Here is a 25,314-nt window from a genome sequence, read left to right as displayed (position 1 = left end):
AGCAAGTGGATTAAGGCGAGTTAAATTATTTTTTAATTTTTTTTAACCCCTCCAGCACTATTTTACTTTGCATTCTGTATTCAGAATGCTATTATTTTCCCCTATAACTATGTTATAAGGGAAAATAATACAATCTACAGAACATTGATCCCAAGCCTGAACTTCTGTGAAGAAGTTCGGGTTTGGGTACCAAACATGCGCGATTTTTCTCACGCGAGTGCAAAACGCATTACAATGTTTTGCACTCGCGTGAAAAATCGCGGGTGTTCCCGCAACGCACCCGCATATTTTCCCGCAACGCCCGTGTGAAACCAGCCTAAGGCTACCTGCCCACGGGTGTGGGCTGTCTTGCAGAAATTCCAAACAAATTTCTGTGCATTTCCGTATCAAATCCACGCGAAAAACTGCGGGTTTTTGGTACAGATTTGATGCGGCTTTGCCACAGATCATACCTTTGCATTGAAAAGGTTGAAATCCGCACAAATAGCAACATAAAGAATTGACAAGATGAGGATTTCTAAATACGCACAGCAGGTTTAGGCCTCTTTCACACTTGCGTTGTCCGGATCCGTCGTGTACTCCATTTGCCGGAGGTGCCCGCCGGATCCGTAACACCGCAAGTGAACTGAAAGCATTTGAAGACGGATCCGTCTTCAAAATGCGTTCAGTGTTACTATGGCACCCAGGACGCTATTAAAGCCCTGGTTGCCATAGTAGTAGTGGGGAGCGGGGGAGCAGTATACTTACCGTCCGTGCGGCTCCCGGGGCGCTCCAGAATGACGTCAGGGCACCCCATGCGCATGGATGACGTGATCCATGCGATCATGTCATCCATGCGTGTGGGGCGCCCTGACGTCACTCTGAAGCGCCCCGGGAGCCGCACGGACGGTAAGTATACTGCTCCCCCGCTCCCCACTACACTTTACCATGGCAAACAGGACTTTAGTGTCCTGGCAGCCATGGTAACCATTCAGAAAAAGCTAAACGTCGGATCCGGTAATGCGCCGAAACGACGTTTAGCTTAAGGCCGGATCCGGATTAATGCCTTTCAATGGCCATTAATTCCAGATCCGGCCTTGCGGCAAGTATTCAGGATTTTTGACCGGAGCAAAAAGCGCAGCATGCTGCGGTATTTTCTCCGGCCAAAAAACGTTCAGTTCCGGAACTGAAGACATCCTGATGCATCCTGAACGGATTTCTCTCCATTCAGAATGCATGGGGATAATCCTGATCAGGATTGCTCCGGCATAGAGCCCCGACGACGGAACTCTATGCCGGAACAGAACAACGCAAGTGTGAAAGAGCCCTAATTTCTGCACACAACAAAAAAGGAAACTGTACATGAGATATGTGAAATGTCATACACTAAGCTGGTACTGTATTACGCTGTGGTTTTTCCGCATGAGAATCCACGCAGAAAAATGCGCAATCCGCAAAGTGTGTAGGTAGCATTAGGGCTAAAGCACACAAATGTATTTTCTTTCCGTGTCCGTTCCGTTTTTTTTTGTGGACTGTATACGGAACCAGTCACTTCAATGGTTCAGCAAAAAAACAGAAGTTACTCCGTGTGCATTCCGTTTCCGTATGTCCGTATTTCCGTTCCGCAGAAAAATAGAACATGTCCTATTATTGTCCACATTACGGACAAGGATAGGACTCTTCTATGAAGGGTCAGCTGTTCCGTTCCGCAAAATACCCAATACACCCAGATGTCATCCGTATTTTTTGTGGATCCGTTTTTTGCGGACCCCAAAATACATATGGTCATGTGCAAGAGCCCTTAGCTTTTCAGAAATAGGAGAATGTCCTAGTAAGTACAAAATAAATAAATGAACTAAATATTTCAATTTTACTTACAAAAATATTAGATTTTACTTCACACATGTCTACTAAAACTAGGTCTATTGTGTCACCCGTATCTGGAACCACCATTTATTTTGAAGCAGATGATACAGCTTTTATAAACTTTCATTTGCATTGTCATATAGTCATGTTTGATGTTGAGAGGATCTATACTACTTCAGGCTTCTCCTCATCGTCCTGCAGCCTCTGGTAATGGTGGCTGATAACGATACTTGTATCCATACGCCCTTAAGTGGTACACAAAGTACTCTAGAGAGTGCATTAATTCTGGATCAGCGTAATGAAAGGATATGGCCAGGTCCGAGCAGCACTGAGGACCCTGCAGAACACAAATTGAGAAACAGGCATTAAAGGGAACCACAATGTCTGACTTTTCGGTTCTATATAAGTTATGTTGTAAGTATCATTTTATACATCATTTTGTGCAGATTCTTTCATCATCCCCCAAGGCCCACCATGTGTTTGTATGTGCCTATTTATTCATTACTACTGGAGACTGAAAGCTAGTCCTGATGAAGTTCTAGTGACTCAGGAACAGTGATGGCCAGTTCGCATTGTTCGCCCGTGAACATATGCGGGCTGCCATATTATTTCACAAGTCCAGCGAGGCACAGGTAAGCCCTTACCTGTGCCGCAAGCCGGTCTGAAAAAGAATACGGTCACGGGAGCAGGCAGTTCCGAGAACAGCCACCGGGGGCCTTCATCGGGCTGTTCTCGGAACCGCTGACCGCACTTGTTTTCAGACCGGCTCTCGTACAGGCACTGGTAAGGGCTTACCTGTGCCTCGCCGGACTTGTGAAAAAAGATGGCAGCCCGCATATGTTCGCGGGCGAATAATGCGAACTGGCCATCACTGTTCAGGAACCTGTGATACTGATGTATGTGTATATTGATATCACAAATGAGAGCTAGGGCATGTAACCGCACTGAAATTGGCGTAAAATCCAACAGCAATCCACATCCCATGCATGTCAATAGGGTTTCCGTAACCATGTTCACATGCTATGAAACATTTCCATGCCAATTTTTACCGAAAAATAAATAAAAATCAACCACAAAGAAAAGTTGGCCTTCTACTTATTTTGTTTGGAAGAACTGAACATGAGCCCCATTAAATTGCAACGGGGCTAATCCTCATCCAGATCTTCTGCAGACCTGCAGCACATTTGCAGTAGAAAGTCGAGGCCTACACTTCTTCTAAGGGCTTGTCCACATTTCCATGTCAGTGACACATCCATGGAAAAAAAAAAGTGTACGTGTTTTATCCGTGAAGATGTCCGTTAAGGGTCCGTGGTTGGTCCGTGTGTCCGTTTTTACCATCCGTGTGTCATCCGTAATTCACTGACGTTGCTCAGCGGAATTTTTTTTCCCAAAGAATCTCCCATCAGTCTTCAATGAAAAAAGATAGGACCACGAATGCCATCCGTGAAGTGTCCGTGATTTTCACGGACCCATAGGCTTCTATGGGCGTGCTTGGTCCGCATCACGGATCAAAGTAATGCATGTCTCCGTGGTTTATTTACTGACCCGTGGTCAGTAAAAAAATACTAAAATGTGAACAGACACATTTAAGTCAAATGAGTACGTGTGCTGTCCGTGGGAAATGCGGACAGCACACGTCAGTGATAAACGGAAATGTGGACGAGGCCTAAGAAACATGCTGAATTTGTAATATGCAAATCTGACGTGTGAACATGCCCGAACTATGCAGTAGTGTTCCATTGTAACAAGCATTGTACTTGTGTCAGTTGGACATGTTCAACAAAGGCTGTATGTTTCTATTCACTTACACCAAGCATAGAGTATAATAATAGTGAGGTCTTATTACAAAGCATATTAATCTCTTAGGGGTCATTTATCAAACTGGTGTAAAGTAGAACTGGCTTAGTTGCCCATAGCAACCAATCAGATTCCATCTTTCAGGCTGGACAGCTCCTTTGGAAAATGAAAGGAGGAATCTGATTGGTTGCTATGGACAACTTAGCCAGTTCTACTTTACACCAATTTGATAAATGACCCCCTTAGTGAGTTGGACAGGCTATCAATGTTTAGTGGGGGCTAGAACTCTTACTAGCCTGTGTTAAAAAGGTAGTTGCATTTGCTTTAGGGCCACATGCCCATCATTCTGCCAATGTGAGGGGGTCACTAGATCCCAAGTGATGAAATACTGGGAAAAAAGACCTTTGTTGATCAAAATACTAATTACAGTTTGTGTGGACTTGAGTAAAGTATGCTACTAAGGGAACTTTCACACTAGTGTTGGGAGGATCCGTTAGACTTATTCATTGAAATACAGGATCAGTTTTTTCGGTATCATCTGAAATAACGGATCCAGTATTTATTTATTTTTAAACTAGAAAGAACTGTGCATGCGCAGACCGGAAAACCAGATCCGGCGATGCAGCATTTTCCAGAACACTTGGTACCAGAGCCGGCATTAATACATTTCAATGGAAATGAATGCCGGATCCAGCAAGTGCGGTAGTGTTCCGGGATTTTGGCCGGAAAAAAATACTGAAGCAATCAGTATTCTGATTTTTTTGATTTGTAGCACTGATATTCTTTGCAATTCGTTATGACTTTCTAATAGGACCATTAAAAATGTTGGTTAGTTGATATATTTAAATGTAATTTAATTACCATTTGTGTCTGCAGCACAGACCTAGGGGTCTCCATAGTTACAGACTACAAACAAACCCCCGAGTGTAGTCTGATCCTGTAGCCATACTGTATGTTAAACCATTCTACATGCCCCCTCTTCTTGCTTACCTACAGACAGTAGAAAAAGAAACGGATACACATGACCGCAGGGTCAAACTACACAAGCTGGTAGCAAAACTGCATTGGACGACGCTCTTTCAAAAATAAAACAATACATTCTTCATCAAAACAGAACTTGTGGTCTTACCTCAACAAGAGGGTAGAAACAATACTTTGGATACCAAAAATCTGGATCAAAATGTGTTGTCAGATGACTTTCAGGTGAAAGTGGGTGGAAGGTCTCTCTTGCCTGGGTATCCCTTGAGTCTCCAGCTATAACTCCTATTTTGTCCATGCACTGACCCAGGCCAACATCCTCCAAGTGGGTCGTGTGATTACAGTTACCGGAGCGGAAAGCATCCACAAAACGTTTAACAGCTTCTCTACTAAGTACATATCCAGCTCCACCGCTCATGAAGCCCTGCTTGGCAAATGGCTTGAAACGCTTTCCAAAATAGAGAGGCTGATCAGAAGTATAATTTGAAAGCATCCAACGCAAATTTTCCACCACAACGTAGGTGTCATCATCTGCCTTAAGAAACCAATCAGCTTTGTCCAGGTAGTTCTTATATATATATTGAAAAGCTCGAATGGTCTTCCAGTAAAGCTGATCCCATCCTTCTTTGACGTCCAAACCAATTGTTGGAAATGTCTCATCAGTCGTAGAACTCATGTAAAGAATAATATTGCAGTGACGGGCCCAAGAATTTTTTGCATGAATCGTTTTTTTAGATAAATTTGTTGGTCCAGTCATGATCCAACAAAGTATTCTAACCTTCCTAGAAAGAGCATCACTTTCACCTGCAACATTTAAATACAATCTGTTTTGAGACATGAAGCAAGGCAGTAGAAATCGCTATAGTTTTCAGTATGGAAATTAAAATGCAATGCTATTTGAATGTTAGTGTATGATATGGCTACATCTGGTTTATACCAGTACAGTAATCCCTATATTAATCCCTATTTGACTATAAAGAAGACCGCATACAGTTAGTTCTTGGGTACACAGAGCAACCACAATGATGTCTTCCACTTCTTTATTTTATCAAATCAATAGACATTAACCACCTCAGCCCCCAGTGCTTAAACACCCTGAAAGACCAGGCCACTTTTTACACTTCTGACCTACACTACTTTCACCGTTTATTGCTCGGTCATGCAACTTACCACCCAAATGAATTTTACCTCCTTTTCTTCTCACTAATAGAGCTTTCATTTGGTGGTATTTCATTGCTGCTGACATTTTTACTTTTTTTGTTATTAATCGAAATTTAACGATTTTTTTTGCAAAAAATGACATTTTTCACTTTCAGTAGTAAAATTTTGCAAAAAAAAAACGACATCCATATAGAAATTTTGCTCTAAATTTATAGTTCTACATGTCTTTGATAAAAAAAAAATGTTTGGGTAAAAAAAAAATGGTTTGGGTAAAAGTTATAGCGTTTACAAACTATGGTACAAAAATGTGAATTTCCGCTTTTTGAAGCAGCTCTGACTTTCTGAGCACCTGTCATGTTTCCTGAGGTTCTACAATGCCCAGACAGTACAAACACCCCACAAATGACCCCATTTCTGAAAGTACACACCCTAAGGTATTCGCTGATGGGCATAGTGAGTTCATAGAACTTTTTATTTTTTGTCACAAGTTAGCGGAAATTATGATTTTTTTTTTTTTTTTTTTCTTACAAAGTCTCATATTCCACTAACTTGTGACAAAAAATAAAAAGTTTTATGAACTCACTATGCCCATCAGCGAATACCTTGGGGTCTCTTCTTTCCAAAATGGGGTCACTTGTGGGGTAGTTATACTGCCCTGGCATTCTAGGGGCCCAAATGTGTGGTAAGGAGTTTGAAATCAAATTCTGTAAAAAATGACCTGTGAAATCCGAAAGGTGCTCTTTGGAATATGGGCCCCTTTGCCCACCTAGGCTGCAAAAAAGTGTCACACATCTGGTATCTCCGTACTCAGGAGAAGGTGGGGAATGTGTTTTGGGGTGTCATTTTATATATACCCATGCTGGGTGAGAGAAATATCTTGGCAAAAGACAACTTTTCCCATTTTTTTATACAAAGTTGTCATTTGACCAAGATATTTATCTCACCCAGCATGGGTATATGTAAAAAGACACCCCAAAACACATTCCTCAACTTCTCCTGAGTACGGGGATACCAGATGTGTGACACTTTTTTGCAGCCTAGGTGGGCAAAGGGGCCCATATTCCAAAGAGCACCTTTCGGATTTCACTCCTCATTTTTTCCTGAATTTGATTTCAAACTCCTTACCACACATTTGGGCCCCTAGAATACCAGGGCAGTATAACTACCCCACAAGTGACCCCATTTTGGAAAGAAGACACCCCAAGGTATTCCGTGAGGGGCATGGCGAGTTCCTAGAATTTTTTATTTTTTGTCACAAGTTAGTGGAAAATGATGATTTGTTTTTTAATTTTTTTTTTCATACAAAGTCTCATATTCCACAAACTTGTGACAAAAAATAAAAACTTCCATGAACTCACTATGCCCATCAGCGAATACCTTGGGGTCTCTTCTTTCCAAAATGGGGTCACTTGTGGGGTAGTTATACTGCCCTGGCATTCTAGGGGCCCAAATGTGTGGTAAGTAGGTAAATGACCTGTGAAATCCGAAAGGTGCTCTTTGGAATGTGGGCCCCTTTGCCCACCTAGGCTGCAAAAAAGTGTCACACATCTGGTATCTCTGTATTCAGGAGAAGTTGAGGAATGTGTTTTGGGGTGTCTTTTTACATATACCCATGCTGGGTGAGATAAATATCTTGGTCAAATGCCAACTTTGTATAAAAAAAATGGGAAAAGTTGTCTTTTGCCAAGATATTTCTCTCACCCAGCATGGGTATATGTAAAATGACACCCCAAAACACATTCCCCAACTTCTCCCGATTACGGAGATACCAGATGTGTGACACTTTTTTGCAGCCTAGGTGGGCAAAGGGGCCCATATTCAAAAGAGCACCTTTCGGATTTCACAGGTCATTTTTTACAGAATTTGATTTCAAACTCCTTACCACACATTTGGGCCCCTAGAATGCCAGGGCAGTATAACTACCCCACAAGTGACCCCATTTTGGAAAGAAGAGACCCCAAGGTATTCGCTGATGGGCATAGTGAGTTCATGGAACTTTTTATTTTTTGTCACAAGTTAGTGGAATATGAGACTTTGTATGAAAAAAAAAATAAAAAAAAAAATAAGCATTTTCCACTAACTTGTGACAAAAAATAAAAAATTCTAGGAACTCGCCATGCCCCTCACGGAATACCTTGGGGTGTCTTCTTTCCAAAATGGGGTCACTTGTGGGGTAGTTATACTGCCCTGGCATTTTCCAGGGGCCCTAATGTGTGGTAAGTAGGTAAATGACCTGTGAAATCCTAAAGGTGCTCTTTGGAATATGGGCCCCTTTGCCCACCTAGGCTGCAAAAAAGTGTCACACATGTGGTATCGCCGTATTCAGGAGAAGTTGGGGAATGTGTTTTGGGGTGTCATTTTACATATACCCATGCTGGGTGAGAGAAATATCTTGGCAAAAGACAACTTTTCCCATTTTTTTATACAAAGTTGGCATTTGACCAAGATATTTCTCTCACCCAGCATGGGTATATGTAAAATGACACCCCAAAACACATTCCCCAACTTCTCCTGAGTACGGCGATACCAGATGTGTGACACTTTTTTGCAGCCTAGATGCGCAAAGGTGCCCAAATTCCTTTTAGGAGGGCATTTTTAGACATTTGGATACCAGACTTCTTCTCACGCTTTGGGGCCCCTAGAATGCCAGAGCAGTATAAATACCCCACATGTGACCCCATTTTGGAAAGAAGACACCCCAAGGTATTCAATGAGGGGCATGGCGAGTTCATAGAATTTTTTTTTTTTTGGCACAAGTTAGCGGAAATTGATATTTTTAATTTTTTTCTCACAAAGTCTCCCGTTCCGCTAACTTGGGACAAAAAATTCAATCTTTCATGGACTCAATATGCCCCTCACGGAATACCTGGGGGTGTCTTCTTTCCGAAATGGGGTCACATGTGGGGTATTTATACTGCCCTGGCATTCTAGGGGCCCTAAAGCGTGAGAAGAAGTCTGAAATATAAATGTCTAAAAAATTTTACGCATTTGGATTCCGTGAGGGGTATGGTGAGTTCATGTGAGATTTTATTTTTTGACACAAGTTAGTGGAATATGAGACTTTGTAAGAAAAAAAAAAAAAAATTCTGCTAACTTGGGCCAAAAAAATATCTGAATGGAGCCTTACAGAGGGGGGGATCAATGACAGGGGGGTGATCAATGACAGGGGGGGTGATCAATGACAGGGGGGTTGATCAATGACAGGGGGGTTGATCAATGACAGGGGGGTGATCAGGGAGTCTATATGGGGTGATCACCACAGTCATTGATCATGCCCCTGTAAGGCTTCATTCAGACGTCCGGATGCGTTTTGCGGATCCGATCCATCTATCAGTGCATCCGTAAAAATCATGCGGACATCTGAATGGAGCTTTACAGGGGGGTAATCAATGACAGGGGGGTGATCAGGGAGTCTATATGGGGTGATCACCACAGTCATTGATCATGCCCCTGTAAGGCTTCATTCAGACGTCCGGATGCGTTTTGCGGATCGGATCCATCTATCAGTGCATCCGTAAAAATCATGCGGACATCTGAATGGAGCTTTACAGGGGGGTGATCAATGACAGGGGGGTGATCAGGGAGTCTATATGGGGTGATCACCACAGTCATTGATCATGCCCCTGTAAGGCTTCATTCAGACGTCCGGATGCGTTTTGCGGATCGGATCCATCTATCAGTGCATCCGTAAAAATCATGCGGACATCTGAATGGAGCTTTACAGGGGGGTGATCAATGACAGGGGGGTGATCAGGGAGTCTATATGGGGTGATCACCACAGTCATTGATCATGCCCCTGTAAGGCTTCATTCAGACGTCCGGATGCGTTTTGCGGATCGGATCCATCTATCAGTGCATCCGTAAAAATCATGCGGACATCTGAATGGAGCTTTACAGGGGGGTGATCAGGGAGTCTATATGGGGTGATCACCACAGTCATTGATCATGCCCCTGTAAGGCTTCATTCAGACGTCCGGATGCGTTTTGAGGATCGGATCCATCTATCAGTGCATCCGTAAAAATCATGCGGACATCTGAATGGAGCTTTACAGGGGGGTGATCAGGGAGTCTATATGGGGTGATCACCACAGTCATTGATCATGCCCCTGTAAGGCTTCATTCAGACGTCCGGATGCGTTTTGCGGATCCATCTATCAGTGCATCCGTAAAAATCATGCGGACATCTGAATGGAGCTTTACAGCGGGGTGATCAATGACAGGGGGGTGATCAGGGAGTCTATATGGGGTGATCACCACAGTCATTGATCATGCCCCTGTAAGGCTTCATTCAGACGTCCGGATGCGTTTTGCGGATCGGATCCATCTATCAGTGCATCCGTAAAAATCATGCGGACATCTGAATGGAGCTTTACAGGGGGGTGATCAGGGAGTCTATATGGGGTGATCACCACAGTCATTGATCATGCCCCTGTAAGGCTTCATTCAGACGTCCGGATGCGTTTTGAGGATCGGATCCATCTATCAGTGCATCCGTAAAAATCATGCGGACATCTGAATGGAGCTTTACAGGGGGTGATCAGGGAGTCTATATGGGGTGATCACCACAGTCATTGATCATGCCCCTGTAAGGCTTCATTCAGACGTCCGGATGCGTTTTGAGGATCGGATCCATCTATCAGTGCATCCGTAAAAATCATGCGGACGTCTGAATGGAGCTTTACAGGGGGTTGATCAATGACAGGGGTGTAATCAATGACAGGGGGGGTGATCAGGGAGTCTATATGGGGTGATAACCACAGTCATTGATCACGCCCCTGTAAGGCTTCATTCAGACGTCCGGATGCGTTTTGCGGATCTGATCCATCTATCAGTGGATCCGTAAAAATCATGCGGACATCTGAATGGAGCTTTACAGGGGGGTAATCAATGACAGGGGGGTGATCAATGACAGGGGGGTGATCAGGGAGTCTATATGGGGTGATCAGGGGCTAATAAGGGGTTAATAAGTGACGGGGGGGGGGTGTAGTGTAGTGTAGTGGTGCTTGGTGGGACTTTACTGAGCTACCTGTGTCCTCTGGTGGTCGATCCAAACAAAGGGGACCACCAGAGGACCAGGTAGCAGGTATATTAGACGCTGTTATCAAAACAGCGTCTAATATACCTGTTAGGGGTTAAAAAAAACACATCTCCAGCCTGCCAGCGAACGATCGCCGCTGGCAGGCTGGAGATCAACTCTCTTACCTTCAGTTCCTGTGAGCGCGCGCGCCTGTGTGCGCGCGTTCACAGGAAATCTCGCCCATCGCGAGATGACGCATATATGCGTGACTCTGCGCAGGGCTGCCACCTCCGGAACGCGATCCTGCGTTAGGCGGTCCGGAGGTGGTTAAAGCTGATGGCCAGGATGAGCGGCAGGGGCAATATTCCAATTCGTGAATATTTTGTAGAATATTTGTCATATATTCGATAATTTTTTTGATAGCGAGAATTGGCAAGGTAATATTCGCGTAAGGCACGCGCAATACAGGCATGGGTCACTTTTGCTACATTTTCCAAGCTGCTAGAAGTTTCCTGAGACTGGAGGGAATGGTTGGCATGGCAGAACGTTAAAAATGGCTTTATATGCAGATAGAGTGCTCCAATATATTTGCGATTGCGCAAATCGGCAATTAATGAGGCGAATATTTTTGGCGCAATACATGCAACTTCACATTTTAGCAGGTCTGACTACATGTTACTGATTGGTGCACTAAGTATTGTTGTGACATCACAGCACTATGTCTGTAGCATGTATAGTAAGTATGGACAGCAGAACCTATTACACTACCTAACACCCTGCACTGGAACCTATCAGCTATACTATATCACTATCTAACCTACACTGACTATCTCCCACTAACTATCTGTATTATATACCCTCACCTAAAGAATTATTAGGAACACCTGTTCTATTTCTCATTAATGCAATTTAGTCAACCAATCACATGGCAGTTGCTTCAATGCATTTAGGGGTGTGGTCCTGGTCAAGACAATCTCCTGAACTCCAAACTGAATGTCAGAATGGGAAAGAAAGGTGATTTAAGCAATTTTGAGCGTGGCATGGTTGTTGGTGCCAGACGGGCCGGTCTGAGTATTTCACAATCTGCTCCATTACTGGGATTTTCACACACAACCATTTCTAGGGTTTACAAAGAATGGTGTGAAAAGGGAAAAACATCCAGTATGCGGCAGTCCTATGGGCAAAAATGCCTTGTGGATGCTAGAGGTCAGAGGAGAATGGGCCGACTGATTCAAGCTGATAGAAGAGCAACGTTGACTGAAATAACCACTCGTTACAACCGAGGTATGCAGCAAAGCATTTGTGAAGCCACAACACGCACAACCTTGAGGCGGATGGACTACAACAGCAGAAGACCCCACCGGGTACCACTCATCTCCACTACAAATAGGAAAAAGAGGCTACAATTTGCACGAGCTCAGCAAAATTGGACTGTTGAATACTGGAAAAATGTTGCCTGGTCTGACGAATCTCGATTTCGGTTGAGACATTCAAATAGTAGAGTCCGAATTTGGCGTAAACAGAATGAGAACATGTATCCATCCTCTGATGGCTACTTCCAGCAGGATAATGCACCATGTCACAAAGCTCGAATCATTTCAAATTGGTTTCTTGAACATGACAATGAGTTCACTGTACTAAAATGGCCCCCACAGTCACCAGATCTCAACCCAATAGAGCATCTTTGGGATGTGGTGGAACGGGAGCTTCGTGCCCTGGATGTGCATCCCTCAAATCTCCATCAACTGCAAGATGCTATCCTATCAATATGGGCCAACATTTCTAAAGAATGCTATCAGCACCTTGTTGAATCAATGCCACGTAGAATTAAGGCAGTTCTGAAGGCAAAAGGGGGTCCAACACCGTATTAGTATGGTGTTCCTAATAATTCTTTAGGTGAGTGTATATGAGCTAACTATCTATCTATCTATCTATCTATCTATCTATCTATCTAATGTAATGACACAGTAAAGCACTGAGCACAGCAATGACACTGCTGTCTCTCTCAGAACTCCATAAAACAGTAGAAAATGGCTGCTTATATAGTAAGGGTTAGGCAACTTTCCTATTGGTTGCTAGGGATGTTGCTAAGCTCAGACAAAGACATTGCAGCTTTCTCATTGGCCCAAAAGCAAGAAGCAGGGAGGGATCATGGGTTCAGATGAAAAAAAATCTAGAATATTTGAAAATACAAATATATATCACTATATTCTAAATATTCGCAAATTCTCGAAGTGCCGATATTCGCGATTAATATTCGCGATTCGAATATTCGCGCCCAACACTAATGGCCAATAGACAAAATTATCCCCTATCCATGGGATAGGTTATTGGGGATTGCACCCAATGGAAATAAATGGAGTGGGAATCACACATGCGCACTACTGTTCCAGCCACACAAACTCATCATACTCAAGGAACCAAATTCTTGTGACTGGTGGGGATTGCAGCAGTTGGACCACTAGCAATATTAATATATTAATTGAGGGTAGCGCCTCTTTTAGACTGAACACGCCCATCTACCTGGGACTTCTGAACAGAGTACTTATGTAGCTGGTTCCTACACGGCCCTGAAAACTGGAGGCTTAGGCAAGTCTAAGAGATGCAGTATATTAGTGTTAGGGGCCCATCTGCGGAAGCCACCTTGAAACCTGGTAGATGGGCCCGACACACGTTTGATCAAATATGTGCGCTAAGAGCTTCCATTGACTCATTTATAGTAGGTATGATACCACTTTTATTTAGAATGATCCCCATTTCTTAGCCCTGTTGTTTGTATGTATAATGGTGTGCAGCCATTTTCTTTTTTATCAATCATGTTTGCTTTATGGATATGCAACTGTGAATCTGAATGTTCTAGTCTAAATTTTCTTGTATATTATAATCAAGGTGCACAGTGTACAGATTCTTATTATTAAGGAGATACAGCATGTGGAACATTCAAATGTACAGGAGCTTAACATGCAGCATATTTATTTTCAAGGGACACAACATGAAGCATTTTATATCCAGGGATCACACTGTGGGGCATTTTTTATTCTAAGGAACCAGGATGGTGCACGTTTATCCAGGGATAACAGCATGGGGCATTTTTATTCAGGGGGCACGGCATAAAGCCTGTAATTATTTACAGGGCTGTATTTATTTTGCAAGCTTGGTTCTGGTGCTGTTTGTATGTTATGCACTTGGCTCTGATGTTATATTTATGTTATGAGTTTTGTTCTGATACTGTATTTATGTACTGAGCTTGGTTCTGGGGCTGTATTTATGTACTGAGCTTGGTTCTGGGGCTGTATTTATTTACTGAGCTTGGTTCTGATACTTTATTTATGTACTGAGCTTGGTTCTGGGGCTGTATTTATTTACTGAGCTTGGTTCTGGGGCTGTATATATTTACTGAGCTTGGTTCTGATACTTTATTTATGTACTGAGCTTGGTTCTGGGGCTGTATTTATGTACTGAGCTTGGTTCTGGAGCTGTATTTATGTACTGAGCTTGGTTCTGATACTTTATTTATGTACTGAGCTTGGTTCTGGGGCTGTATTTATTTACTGAGCTTGGTTCTGATACTGTATTTATGTACTGAGCTTGGTTCTGGGGCTGTATTTATTTACTGAGCTTGGTTCTGATACTTTATTTATGTACTGAGCTTGGTTCTGGGGCTGTATTTATGTACTGAGCTTGGTTCTGGGGCAGTATTTATTTACTGAGCTTGGTTCTGATACTTTATTTATGTACTGAGCTTGGTTCTGGGGCTGTATTTATTTACTGAGCTTGGTTCTGGGGCTGTATTTATGTACTGAGCTTGGTTCTGGGGCTGTATTTATGTACTGAGCTTGGTTCTGATACTTTATTTATGTACTGAGCTTGGTTCTGGGGCTGTATTTATTTACTGAGCTTGGTTCTGGGGCTGTATTTATTTACTGAGCTTGGTTCTGATACTTTATTTATGTACTGAGCTTGGTTCTGGGGCTGTATTTATGTACTGAGCTTGGTTCTGGGGCTGTATTTATTTACTGAGCTTGGTTCTGATACTTTATTTATGTACTGAGCTTGGTTCTGGGGCTGTATTTATGTACTGAGCTTGGTTCTGGAGCTGTATTTATGTACTGAGCTTGGTTCTGATACTTTATTTATGTACTGAGCTTGGTTCTGGGGCTGTATTTATTTACTGAGCTTGGTTCTGATACTGTATTTATGTACTGAGCTTGGTTCTGGGGCTGTATTTATTTACTGAGCTTGGTTCTGATACTTTATTTATGTACTGAGCTTGGTTCTGGGGCTGTATTTATGTACTGAGCTTGTTTCTGGGGCTGTATTTATTTACTGAGCTTGGTTCTGATACTTTATTTATGTACTGAGCTTGGTTCTGGGGCTGTATTTATGTACTGAGCTTGGTTCTGGAGCTGTATTTATTTACTGAGCTTGGTTCTGATACTTTATTTATGTACTGAGCTTGGTTCTGGGGCTGTATTTATGTACTGAGCTTGGTTCTGGAGCTGTATTTATGTACTGAGCTTGGTTCTGATACTTTATTTATGTACTGAACTTGGTTCTGGGGCTGTATTTATGAATATAAGGTTGATTCTCATGCTGGATTTACGTTATAAGCTTGGTTGTGGGTCTGTATGTATGTACCACGTTGTAGTTATGTTGTGATCTTGGTTCTGGCTCTGTATATATATATGTTAAACTTGAATCTCATACTATATCTGTATGCTAAACAATAAAACTTTATTTAAGGGGTGTTAAAAAAATTTTTTATTAAAAAAACTTTTCTGTGCATGCCGTAACATGTCCCCCCACCCTTCTCACTGTGCATACTGTCCACATCTATAATTATGCACATATAGTGTAGCTCTATAAGTAACAAATTTGTGTAATTCAGTGAGTCTTTGTGAGAAGGTATTTATGTATACATGTATGCATCTATATATGTATATGCTCGTAGATATCTGTAGTATGGTGTACATTGCACTGAACATTCCTTCTGGTACACTCTGAGGTCATGTACAAGGCTAACTAAATGTCTCATACTCAGGGGTGCACCTAGCCTTTCTGCTGCCTGAGGTGAAACCTGAAATGGAGCCCCCCCCCATGCCAATTTCTTAACCTAACCCCTTTGCCACAATGAAAACACTCATTGCCCATGGCCCTTCTACTGCCCCCCTCTTGTCCCTACCTGGTGCTGCCTGAGGCGATCGCCTCACCTGGCCTCAATGGTGGTGCACTCCTGCTCATACTATGTGGTGAAGGAGGATCTCATATTAGTTTGGGGCCCACAAAGAACGGACTGCTCCATATTCCTGGAACCCTTAACTTGACCCTGATAATAAATGAGAAGACTATATGAAGAAGTAAGGCTACATTCACATCTGTGTCGAAGGCGCCGCTTGGGGCACAGAGTTCATCAAAAATTGAGGAGATAAATGTGCGCTAAATTCCCCCGAATGGAATAGATCGCATTATAGTCAATGGGATCTGTTAGGCTCCGTTACTGTCAGTTATGTGCCAATCCAGCACTTCTATTATTTTCGTTCTTAAGGTCCATTCACACGTACGCAAAATGAGTCCGCATTCATTCCGCGGAACAGGTGCAGACCCTTTAATTTTCAATGGGGCCGGAATGTGCTGTCCGCATCCGCAAAAAAAAAAAATAGAACATGTCCTATTCTAGTCCGCATATGAGAATGCCGGCGATGTGCGGTCCGCAAAATGTGGAATGCAGATGGTCGGTTCCCGTGTTTTGCGGATCCGCAAAACATATACGGACGTGTGAATGGACCCTTCTGCTTCTATAATGGAGCAGAAGAATGGAAATAGATAGCACTGATGTTGTATGGTGGTGGAAGAAGGCCCACACACAGTTTAGCACAAAGACCAATTTGTCTGTGTCACCCCTGAATTATGAATCATATAGATAGCTAGACAGACAGATGGATAAACTTATCTACAAAAGTACATGATAACATAATTACCTGTGTTATAAGTGGAGCTATGTCGTACTTCTGGCTTTGACTTCATTTCTGTATTTTTCCCTGCTAGGATGTCACTGGGTGACTGCATTTTATTGGATTGTAGTGAACAGTAGACAAGAAGGTATACAGTTAACCCAGCAAGGAAACCGCAGAGAGACCTCTTCTTCAGTAAACTGGTGCAAGTTTGTGTATGTGACATATGGATCATTTCTATAAGACAAATAGCAGTAGGAGACATCTTACTAGTAGAACTCTTTAAGACAATCCCATTTTGGAAATATTTCTTTTTACAAGTATAGAAATAAGGCCTCGTGTCCGTTGTCAGCCAGACAAAAAACCATTGCATGCAACAGTTTTTGTCTGGCTGAAACTCAGCATTTCTGCAGGAAAGCGGCCGGATCACCGATGGACCTCATTGCAGTTAATGGGGAGCCTGCCGGATCTCGTAACGGAGATGTGAACGAGGACTACAGCTAGGTTCACATCACGATTTAGGCTAGATTCACAATAGCGTTAGACATCTCTGGCAGGCTGTTCCGGCAAAGAGTAGCCTGCCAGAGATGTCTGGATCCGGCGTAAGCCAGATACAACCTGATACCCGCCAGCGCTATTAACTATAATACAGACCAGTCGAGATCCGTCCACAACACGGCAACTATGTCGAGAATCAGCCAGACAAAAAACGCTGCAGAAACAGAAACTGACACAATACTTATAGAATCCGAGCAGGGTATCAAAAAACAAACAAACAAACAAAGGGGACAATAGGTGATTATCATTACTGCATCAAATGGATAAATGTGTAATCTCATAGTCCCTATTTAACCCTTTTGTTATCAGGGTCTGCAACATCTGTATCCAAAAGGCCTCCCTTTTCAGTAATATCGCCACCTCTTCTAGGGTATTGTATCTGCTCAATAACTTGATATTTTAACCGCCTCCGGACCGCCTAACGCAGGATCGCGTTCCGGAAGCGGCTCACTCAGGCAGAGTCACGCATGTACGCGTCATCTCGCGAGACGCGAGATTTCCTGTGAACGCGCACACACAGGCGCGTGGGTTCACAGGAACTGCAGGTAAGCGAGTGGATCTACAGCCTGCCAGCGGCGATCGTTCGCTGGCAGGCTGTAGATGCGATTTTTTTTAACCCCTAACAGGTATATTAGACGCTGTTTTGATAACAACATCTAATATACCTGCTACCTGGTCCTCTGGTGGTCCCTTTTGCCCTTTTGCTTGGATCGACCACCAGAGGACACAGGCAGCTCTGTAATAAGTAGCACCAAGCACCACACTACAATACACCCCCCCCCTGTCACTTATTAACCCCTGATCACCCCATATAGACTCCCTGATCACCCCCCTGTCATTGATCACCCCCCTGTAAGGCTCCATTCAGACGTCCGTATGTGTTTTACGGATCCATGGATCGGATCCGCAAAACACATACGGACGTCTGAATGGAGCCTTACAGGGGGGTGATCAATGACAGGGGGTTGATCACCCCACATAGACTCCCTGATCACCCCCCTGTCATTGATCACCCCCCTGTAAGGCTCCATTCAGACATTTTTTTGGCACAAGTTAGCGAAATTGATTTTTAATTTTTTTTTGTTTTTTCTTACAATGTCTCATATTCCCCTAACTTGTGACAAAAAAATAAAATCTCACATGAACTCACCATATCCCTCATGGAATCCAAATGCGTAAAATTTTTCTGACATTTATATTCCAGACTTCTTCTCACGCTTTAGGGCCCCTAAAATGCCAGGGCAGTATAAATACCCCACATGTGACCCCATTTCGGAAAGAAGACACCCCAAGGTATTTGCTGAGGGGCATATTGAGTCCATGAAAGATTGAACTTTTTGTCCCAAGTTAGCGGAAAGGGAGACTTTGTGAGAAAAAAAAAATATCAATTTCCGCTAACTTGTGCCAAAAAAAAAAATCTTCTATGAACTCGCCATTCCCCTCATTGAATACCTTGGGGTGTCTTCTTTCCAAAATGGGGTCACATGTGGGGTATTTATACTGCCCTGGCATTTTAGGGGCCCTAAAGCGTGAGAAGAAGTCTGGGATCCAAATGTCTAAAAATGCCTTCCTAAAAGGAATTTGGGCCCCTTTGCGCATCTAGGCTGCAAAAAGGTGTCACACATGTGGTATCGCCGTACTCAGGAGAAGTTGGGCAATGTGTTTTGGGGTGTCATTTTACATATACCCATGCTGGGTGAGATAAATATCTCGGTCAAATGCCAACTTTGTATAAAAAAATGGGAAAAGTTGTCTTTTAGAGAGATATTTCTCTCACCCAGCATGGGTATATGTAAAAAGACACCCCAAAACACATTGCCCAACTTCTCCTGAGTACGGCGATACCACATGTGTGACACTTTTTTGCAGCCTAGGTGGGCAAAGGGGCCCACATTCCAAAGAGCACCTTTAGGATTTCACAGGGCATTTTTTACACATTTTGATTTCAAACTACTTCTCACGCATTAGGTCCCCTAAAATGCCAGGGCAGTATAAATACCCCACAAGTGACCCCATTTTGTAAAGAAGACACCCCAAGGTATTCCGTGAGGGGCATGGCGAGTTCCTAGAATTTTTATTTTTTTGGCACAAGTTAGCGGAAAATTATGATTTTTTTTTTCTTACAAAGTCTCATATTCCACTAACTTGTGACAAAAAATAAAAACTTCCATGAACTCACTATGCCCATCACAAAATACCTTGGGGTGTCTTCTTTCCAAAATGGGGTCACTTGTGGGGTAGTTATACTGCCCTGGCATTTTAGGGGCCCTAATGCGTGAGAAGTAGTTTGAAATTAAAATGTGTAAAAAATGCCCTGTGAAATCCTAAAGGTGCTCTTTGGAATGTGGGCCCCTTTGCCCACCTAGGCTGCAAAAAAGTGTCACACATGTGGTATCGCCGTACTCAGGAGAAGTTGGGCAATGTGTTTTGGGGTGTCTTTTTAAATATACCTATGCTGGGTGAGAGAAATATCTCTCTAAAAGACAACTTTTCCCATTTTTTTTATACAAAGTTGTCATTTGACAGAGATATTTATCTCACCCAGCATGGGCATGTGTAAAAAGACACCCCAAAACATATTGCCCAACTTCTCCTGAGTACGGCGATACCACATGTGTGACACTTTTTTGCAGCCTAGGTGGCCAAAGGGGCCTACATTCCAAAGAGCACCTTTAGGATTTCACAGGGCATTTTTTACACATTTTGATTTCAAACTACTTCTCACGCATTAGGGCCCCTAAAATGCCAGGGCAGTATAACTACCCCACAAGTGACCCCATTTTGGAAAGAAGACACCCCAAGGTATTTCGTGATGGGCATAGTGAGTTCATGGAAGTTTTTATTTTTTGTCACAAGTTAGTGGAATATGAGACTTTGTAAGGAAAAAAAAAATCATCATTTTCCGCTAACTTGTGACAAAAAATAAAAAGTTCTATGAACTCACTATGCCCATCAGTGAATACCTCAAGGTGTCTACTTTCTGAAATGGGGTCATTTGTGGGGTGTTTGTACTGTCTGGGCATTGTAGAACCTCAGGAAACATGACAGGTGCTCAGAAAGTCAGAGCTGCTTCAAAAAGCGGAAATTCACATTTTTGTACCATAGTTTGTAAATGCTATAACTTTTACCCAAACCATTTTTTTTTTTACCCAAACATTTTTTTTATCAAAGATATGTAGAACAATAAATTTAGAGGAAAAATTATATAGAAATGTTGTTTAAAAAAAAAAAATTACAACTGAAAGTGAAAAATGTCATTTTTTTGAAAAAATTTAGTTAAATTTCGATTAATAACAAAAAAAGTTAAAATGTCAGCAGCAATTAAATACCACCAAATGAAAGCTCTATTAGTGAGAAGAAAAGGAGGTAAAAATCATTTGGGTGGTAAGTTGCATGACCGAGCAATAAACAGTGAAAACAGTGTAGTGCAGAATTGTAAAAAGTGGTCTGGTCATTAAGGGTGTTTAAGCTAGGGGGGCTGAGGTGGTTAATTGACACACTGTATGTTTTTGTTGGTGGAAATTATATGGAATAGGGAGAAGTAAACTGCCTGTCCGTATCGTGGATTTACGATATGGTCTCTCATATGCTGAATTGTTTCCCCAACATATAGGAGACCGCAAGAACATTTTATAATGGAGAGGACATTAGTGCATTCACATGTAACGTACCCTTCAATTTTAAAGCAGTATAAGGATGATAAAATCTGTCACCTCTAGTATTTACGTAGGAGCACTGCATACATTGGAGGCAGGGAAATGTGCCTTTTTTCCATGGTGTGATGGATGTTTGTCTAGGGGTCTTGGTTGCACTCCCTATGGTGGTGATTGTTTATGGCAGATCAGGGGCGGGTTCTGAAATTCCTCAATTTGCGGATAGGATTTATTTTAGTAACCAAGATCCCTATACAAACATTTATTGCACCATGGAAACAGTGGCGTACATTGTATAGAGACTGTGCTTGATCTGCCATAATGACGAACTAAGGCCTTATGTCATGGATTCTGTCCCTCTCAGTTTGCATCAAGTGGTGATAACCGACGCGTTGATGAACAGGATGCATCACAATCATCCCACACAACTTAATCCGACTTTTGAGGTTTAGTGTGGCTAAAAAACTTTGCTTTCAGTCTGGATTTTATGCCCTTGCCACATGCCACAGATTGAAGAAGAAGAAAATCCCTTTATTGTCCTCATTGGGGAAATTTTGGCATAACAGCAGCAATCACATTCACAACAGGAGCAGAATAAGAGTAATTAGAAATTAAAGAGTAAAATACAAGAAAAACATAATACAGAATTTACTTTAAAAATTCACTACTGGGTTTCTGGGAACATTGGTGGTTATAAATCCTAACCGCTGCTGGAAGGAAGGACCTTCGATAACGTTCCTTTGTGCACCTAGGACATAGGTGTGCGCAGCCTATTGCATTAGGGTGTGCACCCTAAAGCACAAACACACGCCGCTCGCGCGCGTGTGTATATATATACACACACACACATATATATACACACACACACACAAATACACTAAGGGGTATCAGGGTACATTATTATACAGGAGTAATATAACTGAGGAGGGCTATCAGGGACATTATACAGGGGTAATATAACTTATATTATATAAGTTATATTACCCCTTCATCATGTCCCCTGAGATAGCCCTCCTCAGTTATATTACCCCTGTATAATAATGTACCCTAATACCCCTTAGTTTTACCCCCTGTATAATTTACCCTGATCCTTCAGTTATATTACCCCCTGTAATTTACCCTGATACCCCTCAGTTATACAGTATCATATAACTGAGGGGTATCAGGGTACATTATACAGGGGTGTAATTGAGGAGGGGTAGCAAGCAGCAGGGAACATACAGGGCAGATTCCAGTGGTGTAGCGTGGGTTGTTAGCACCCGGGGCAAGCCAAGTATTTCTCCCCCCAAATCTGTGGACACGCCCCTTTTTACAAATAATGCAGATGTCACCTGCAGTTCTATGTAACACCACAGATAACACAGTGATAACTGAGTACAGATAGTGTAGCAGATATCACCTGCAGTCCTATGTAACACCACAGATAACACAGTGATAACTGAGTACAGATAATGTAGCAGATGTCACCTGCAGTCCTATGTAATACCACAGATAACACAGTGGTAACTGAGTACAGATAATGTAGCAGATGTCACCTGCAGTCCTATGTAATACCACAGATGACACAGTGGTAACTCTCTGAGTACAGATAATGTAGTAGATGTCACCTGCAGTCCTATGTAATACCACAGATGACACAGTGGTAACTCTCTGAGTACAGATAATGTAGTAGATGGGTATGAGGCCCCAGAATTCAGAACACGCACAGTGTGACCTGAAGTCTGGGACCGGACTGCGGCAGTGTGAGCTAAATCCTATAGCCACCCCCCCCAGATATGTGGATGGACATTACATATAATGGTGCACACTATACAGTAGAGTACAGCAGCACATACCTGTTACATCCAGTGACGTCTCCTGTGATGTAGACCTTCCTCAACGTCTTTATTCGGAGATACCTTCTTTCAGCCGCGTCTCTGCAGAGTTTCACAGAAAAATGTTTAGATTTCTCACTTTACTATCCTCCTCAGATAACAGACCTCCCCTCCACCCGTAGTGCCCATAAGTATAATGCCCTCCGTATAATTATAATATATACTGGCCCCTCTGTGTTGTTATTATTCTTAATATTATAATGGCCCCCTCTGTATTAGGCTCCATTCACACGTCCGCAAAATGTGTCCGCATCCATTCCGCAATTGTGCGGAACGGGTGCAGACCCATGCATTCTCCATGGGGACGGAATGGATGCGGAAAGCACACAATGTGCTCTTCGCATCCGCATTTCCGGAGCGGCCTGCCGAACTTCCGGTCCGCGGCTCTGGAAAAAAATAGAACATGTCCTATTCTTGTCCGCAGCTGTAGACAAAAATAGGCTGTTCTATAAGGGTGCCTGGCGGGTGTATTGCGGATCCGCAAAACACTGCAGACTTGTGAATGAACCCTAATAGTAATAATTATGGCGCTCTTCAGCCCCTCCAGCATACAGTCCCATGTAAAATACATCACTCCTTGCCTTCAGCCCCTCCAACATAGTCCCATGTAAATAATATCACCCTTCCTCTCTTCGCTGCCTGCCTTGAGCTCCTTCAGCATACAGTCCCATGTAAAATACATCACGCCCTGCCTTCAGCCCCTCCAACATACAGTCCCATGTAAAATACAAAACTCCCCCGGCCTTTAGCCCTTCCAGCATACAGTCCCATGTAAAATAATATCACCCCTCCTACCTTCAGCCCCTCCAGCATACAGTCCCATGTAAAATACATCACTATCTCTGCCTTTAGCCCCTCCAGCATACAGTCCCCAGGTAAAAAATATCACTTCACCCCCTCTCTTTAGACCCCTCTAACCTTAATCTGCTCCTCTCTGCAACTTGCTCTGTTGAATTTCCTGCATATATTGAGGCCCCGCCCCCTGTATGAAGAGACTCCGCCTCTTTCCCGACATCATACCTCCCTAGAGCAAATCCATTCTAGCGCTCTACTGTCTCATAGGCTTCAGACCCTTAGCCTGAAGCCTATGTGAAGGATCGCATCAGGAGTTGGCAGATGGCAGTGCAGCACGGAGGTGATGATTAGGGTGTGCCCAGGCACACCCGGCACACCCCGTGCGCACGCCTATGACCTAGGATGCAGCAGTCTGTCACTGAAGGACCTCTCCAGCTCCACAACAGCTTTGTGCATGGGGTGGGAGACTTTGTCTAACAATGATGTTAATTTTGCTAGAGTTCTTCTGTCACCCACCTCCTGCACTAGATCAAGGGGACAACCTAGGACAGAGCTGGCCTTCTTAATGAGCTTATTGGAGTTAGGGGCTTGAAAATGTGATCATCTGCAGATCTTAGAGACAGCTGCTACTTTCTCAATTTGCATAACCTTATGGCTTGTCCTTCTTGGAGTTGCAGTCTCAGTGTTGAGGAATTTTTATAGCTAGTATTACTGGTTAAACAAGTATACTTTACAGGCAGATGGCTCAAGTGCCCCAGGCAAATAACGATAGCCAAGCATAGACAACCAAATGCAAAGATGAGCAACTCAAGAGTCTGAAGACAACTGTCTTATTTCCATCAAGATCTGTTTTTTATATAGTATATATGAGGTCTGAAGTCTGGGAAAATTTGATCTGTGAATCCTCATCAAGCAATGTGACACCGCTTATCTCAGCTAATAATGCATGTCCAACTGAGCTAAAAGTGCACATTAATGAGTTAAAGGGGTAATCTAATGCAAAACCAATCACTAGACCCCCTATTCTGGAGGATTGTGAATGGCACAATGTATTGGATTATCTCCATCAGTCCAATAGACATTGAATGGAATGGCAGTGTACATGCATGACCACCACTTCATTAAAACTGTTCCCAAACAGTGGTTCAGGACCCCTGTTCTTGTGAAGTGGTGTCCCTGTGATGGAGAATGTATAGCTGCTTGTCTAGGCTGATTAGCCATCGGGAATGTAGGAAAGATGGGCCACAAGACGGAGGAAGATGAATACAAGTTTAAAGACATTACTAGAGAGCTGTTTTATTCTAGAAGGCACTCCTCTGTAGAGAGGGATAATAGTGAAATAAGTTGATTCACAGACACATTCTTAAAGCTTACACATATTCTCTTCATGTCAGGAGACATGTAGATACAGGTATGCCATGTCTGAGATGGAAATACTGGTTTAAGGCATATCAGGCAATGCTATACTTGTCTCCCTCTGTATCCAGTCCTAATTTTATACTAGATTAACTAAAAATCATCATTATAAAATGTTAATTCATACCTTATGATATGAAGCTGCAGGTTCCTCTGGTGACCGGGCAGTGTGACGGTGGTAGATGTCGCGTTGCTGTGTCTGGGAGAGACATTAACATACAAATGAGCTTTTTCTCTGTAGGTTCAGTTCTTAACAATTAAGGCAACTG

General features: G+C 42.9%; 1 protein-coding gene across 5 annotated transcripts; it reads right to left on the bottom strand.

Moving 5' to 3' along the window:
• Positions 1 to 1,895: 1,895 nt before the first annotated feature.
• On the bottom strand, positions 1,896 to 25,300 carry LOC120996079 (glycoprotein-N-acetylgalactosamine 3-beta-galactosyltransferase 1-like). Of its 5 annotated transcripts, none has more exons than XM_040425770.1 (5): positions 25,173 to 25,300; positions 22,796 to 22,876; positions 16,777 to 16,986; positions 4,772 to 5,424; positions 1,896 to 2,182 (listed from the first exon to the last, which is right to left on the bottom strand). In XM_040425770.1, the coding sequence occupies exons 3-5, from the start codon at positions 16,982 to 16,984 to the stop codon at positions 2,033 to 2,035; spliced, it is 1,011 nt and encodes a 336-aa protein (XP_040281704.1). In that variant the 5' UTR covers positions 16,985 to 16,986; positions 22,796 to 22,876; positions 25,173 to 25,300; the 3' UTR covers positions 1,896 to 2,032. The 5 variants fall into 5 exon arrangements, 4 of the variants coding, with proteins under 4 accessions (XP_040281704.1, XP_040281705.1, XP_040281706.1 ...); XM_040425771.1 differs by lacking the exon at positions 25,173 to 25,300 and adding an exon at positions 23,753 to 23,837; XM_040425772.1 differs by lacking the exon at positions 25,173 to 25,300 and adding an exon at positions 23,630 to 23,673.
• Between the last annotated feature and the right edge of the window lie 14 nt (positions 25,301 to 25,314).

This window comes from Bufo bufo, chromosome 3 (assembly GCF_905171765.1).
Source record: "Bufo bufo chromosome 3, aBufBuf1.1, whole genome shotgun sequence".
Taxonomy (NCBI): domain Eukaryota; kingdom Metazoa; phylum Chordata; class Amphibia; order Anura; family Bufonidae; genus Bufo; species Bufo bufo.
This window is presented reverse-complemented; position numbering and strand designations above follow the sequence as displayed.

Bases quoted from the DNA above. Each gene is read 5' to 3' on its own strand.
- LOC120996079 (XM_040425770.1), bottom strand. From the start codon at position 16,984: ATGATCCATATGTCACATACACAAACTTGCACCAGTTTACTGAAGAAG. The intron at 5,425-16,776 runs GTAATTATGTTA...TAAATGTTGCAG, and splicing joins TAGCTCCACTTATAACACAG to GTGAAAGTGATGCTCTTTCT. The intron at 2,183-4,771 runs GTAAGACCACAA...TGTGTTCTGCAG, and splicing joins GTTTCTACCCTCTTGTTGAG to GGTCCTCAGTGCTGCTCGGA.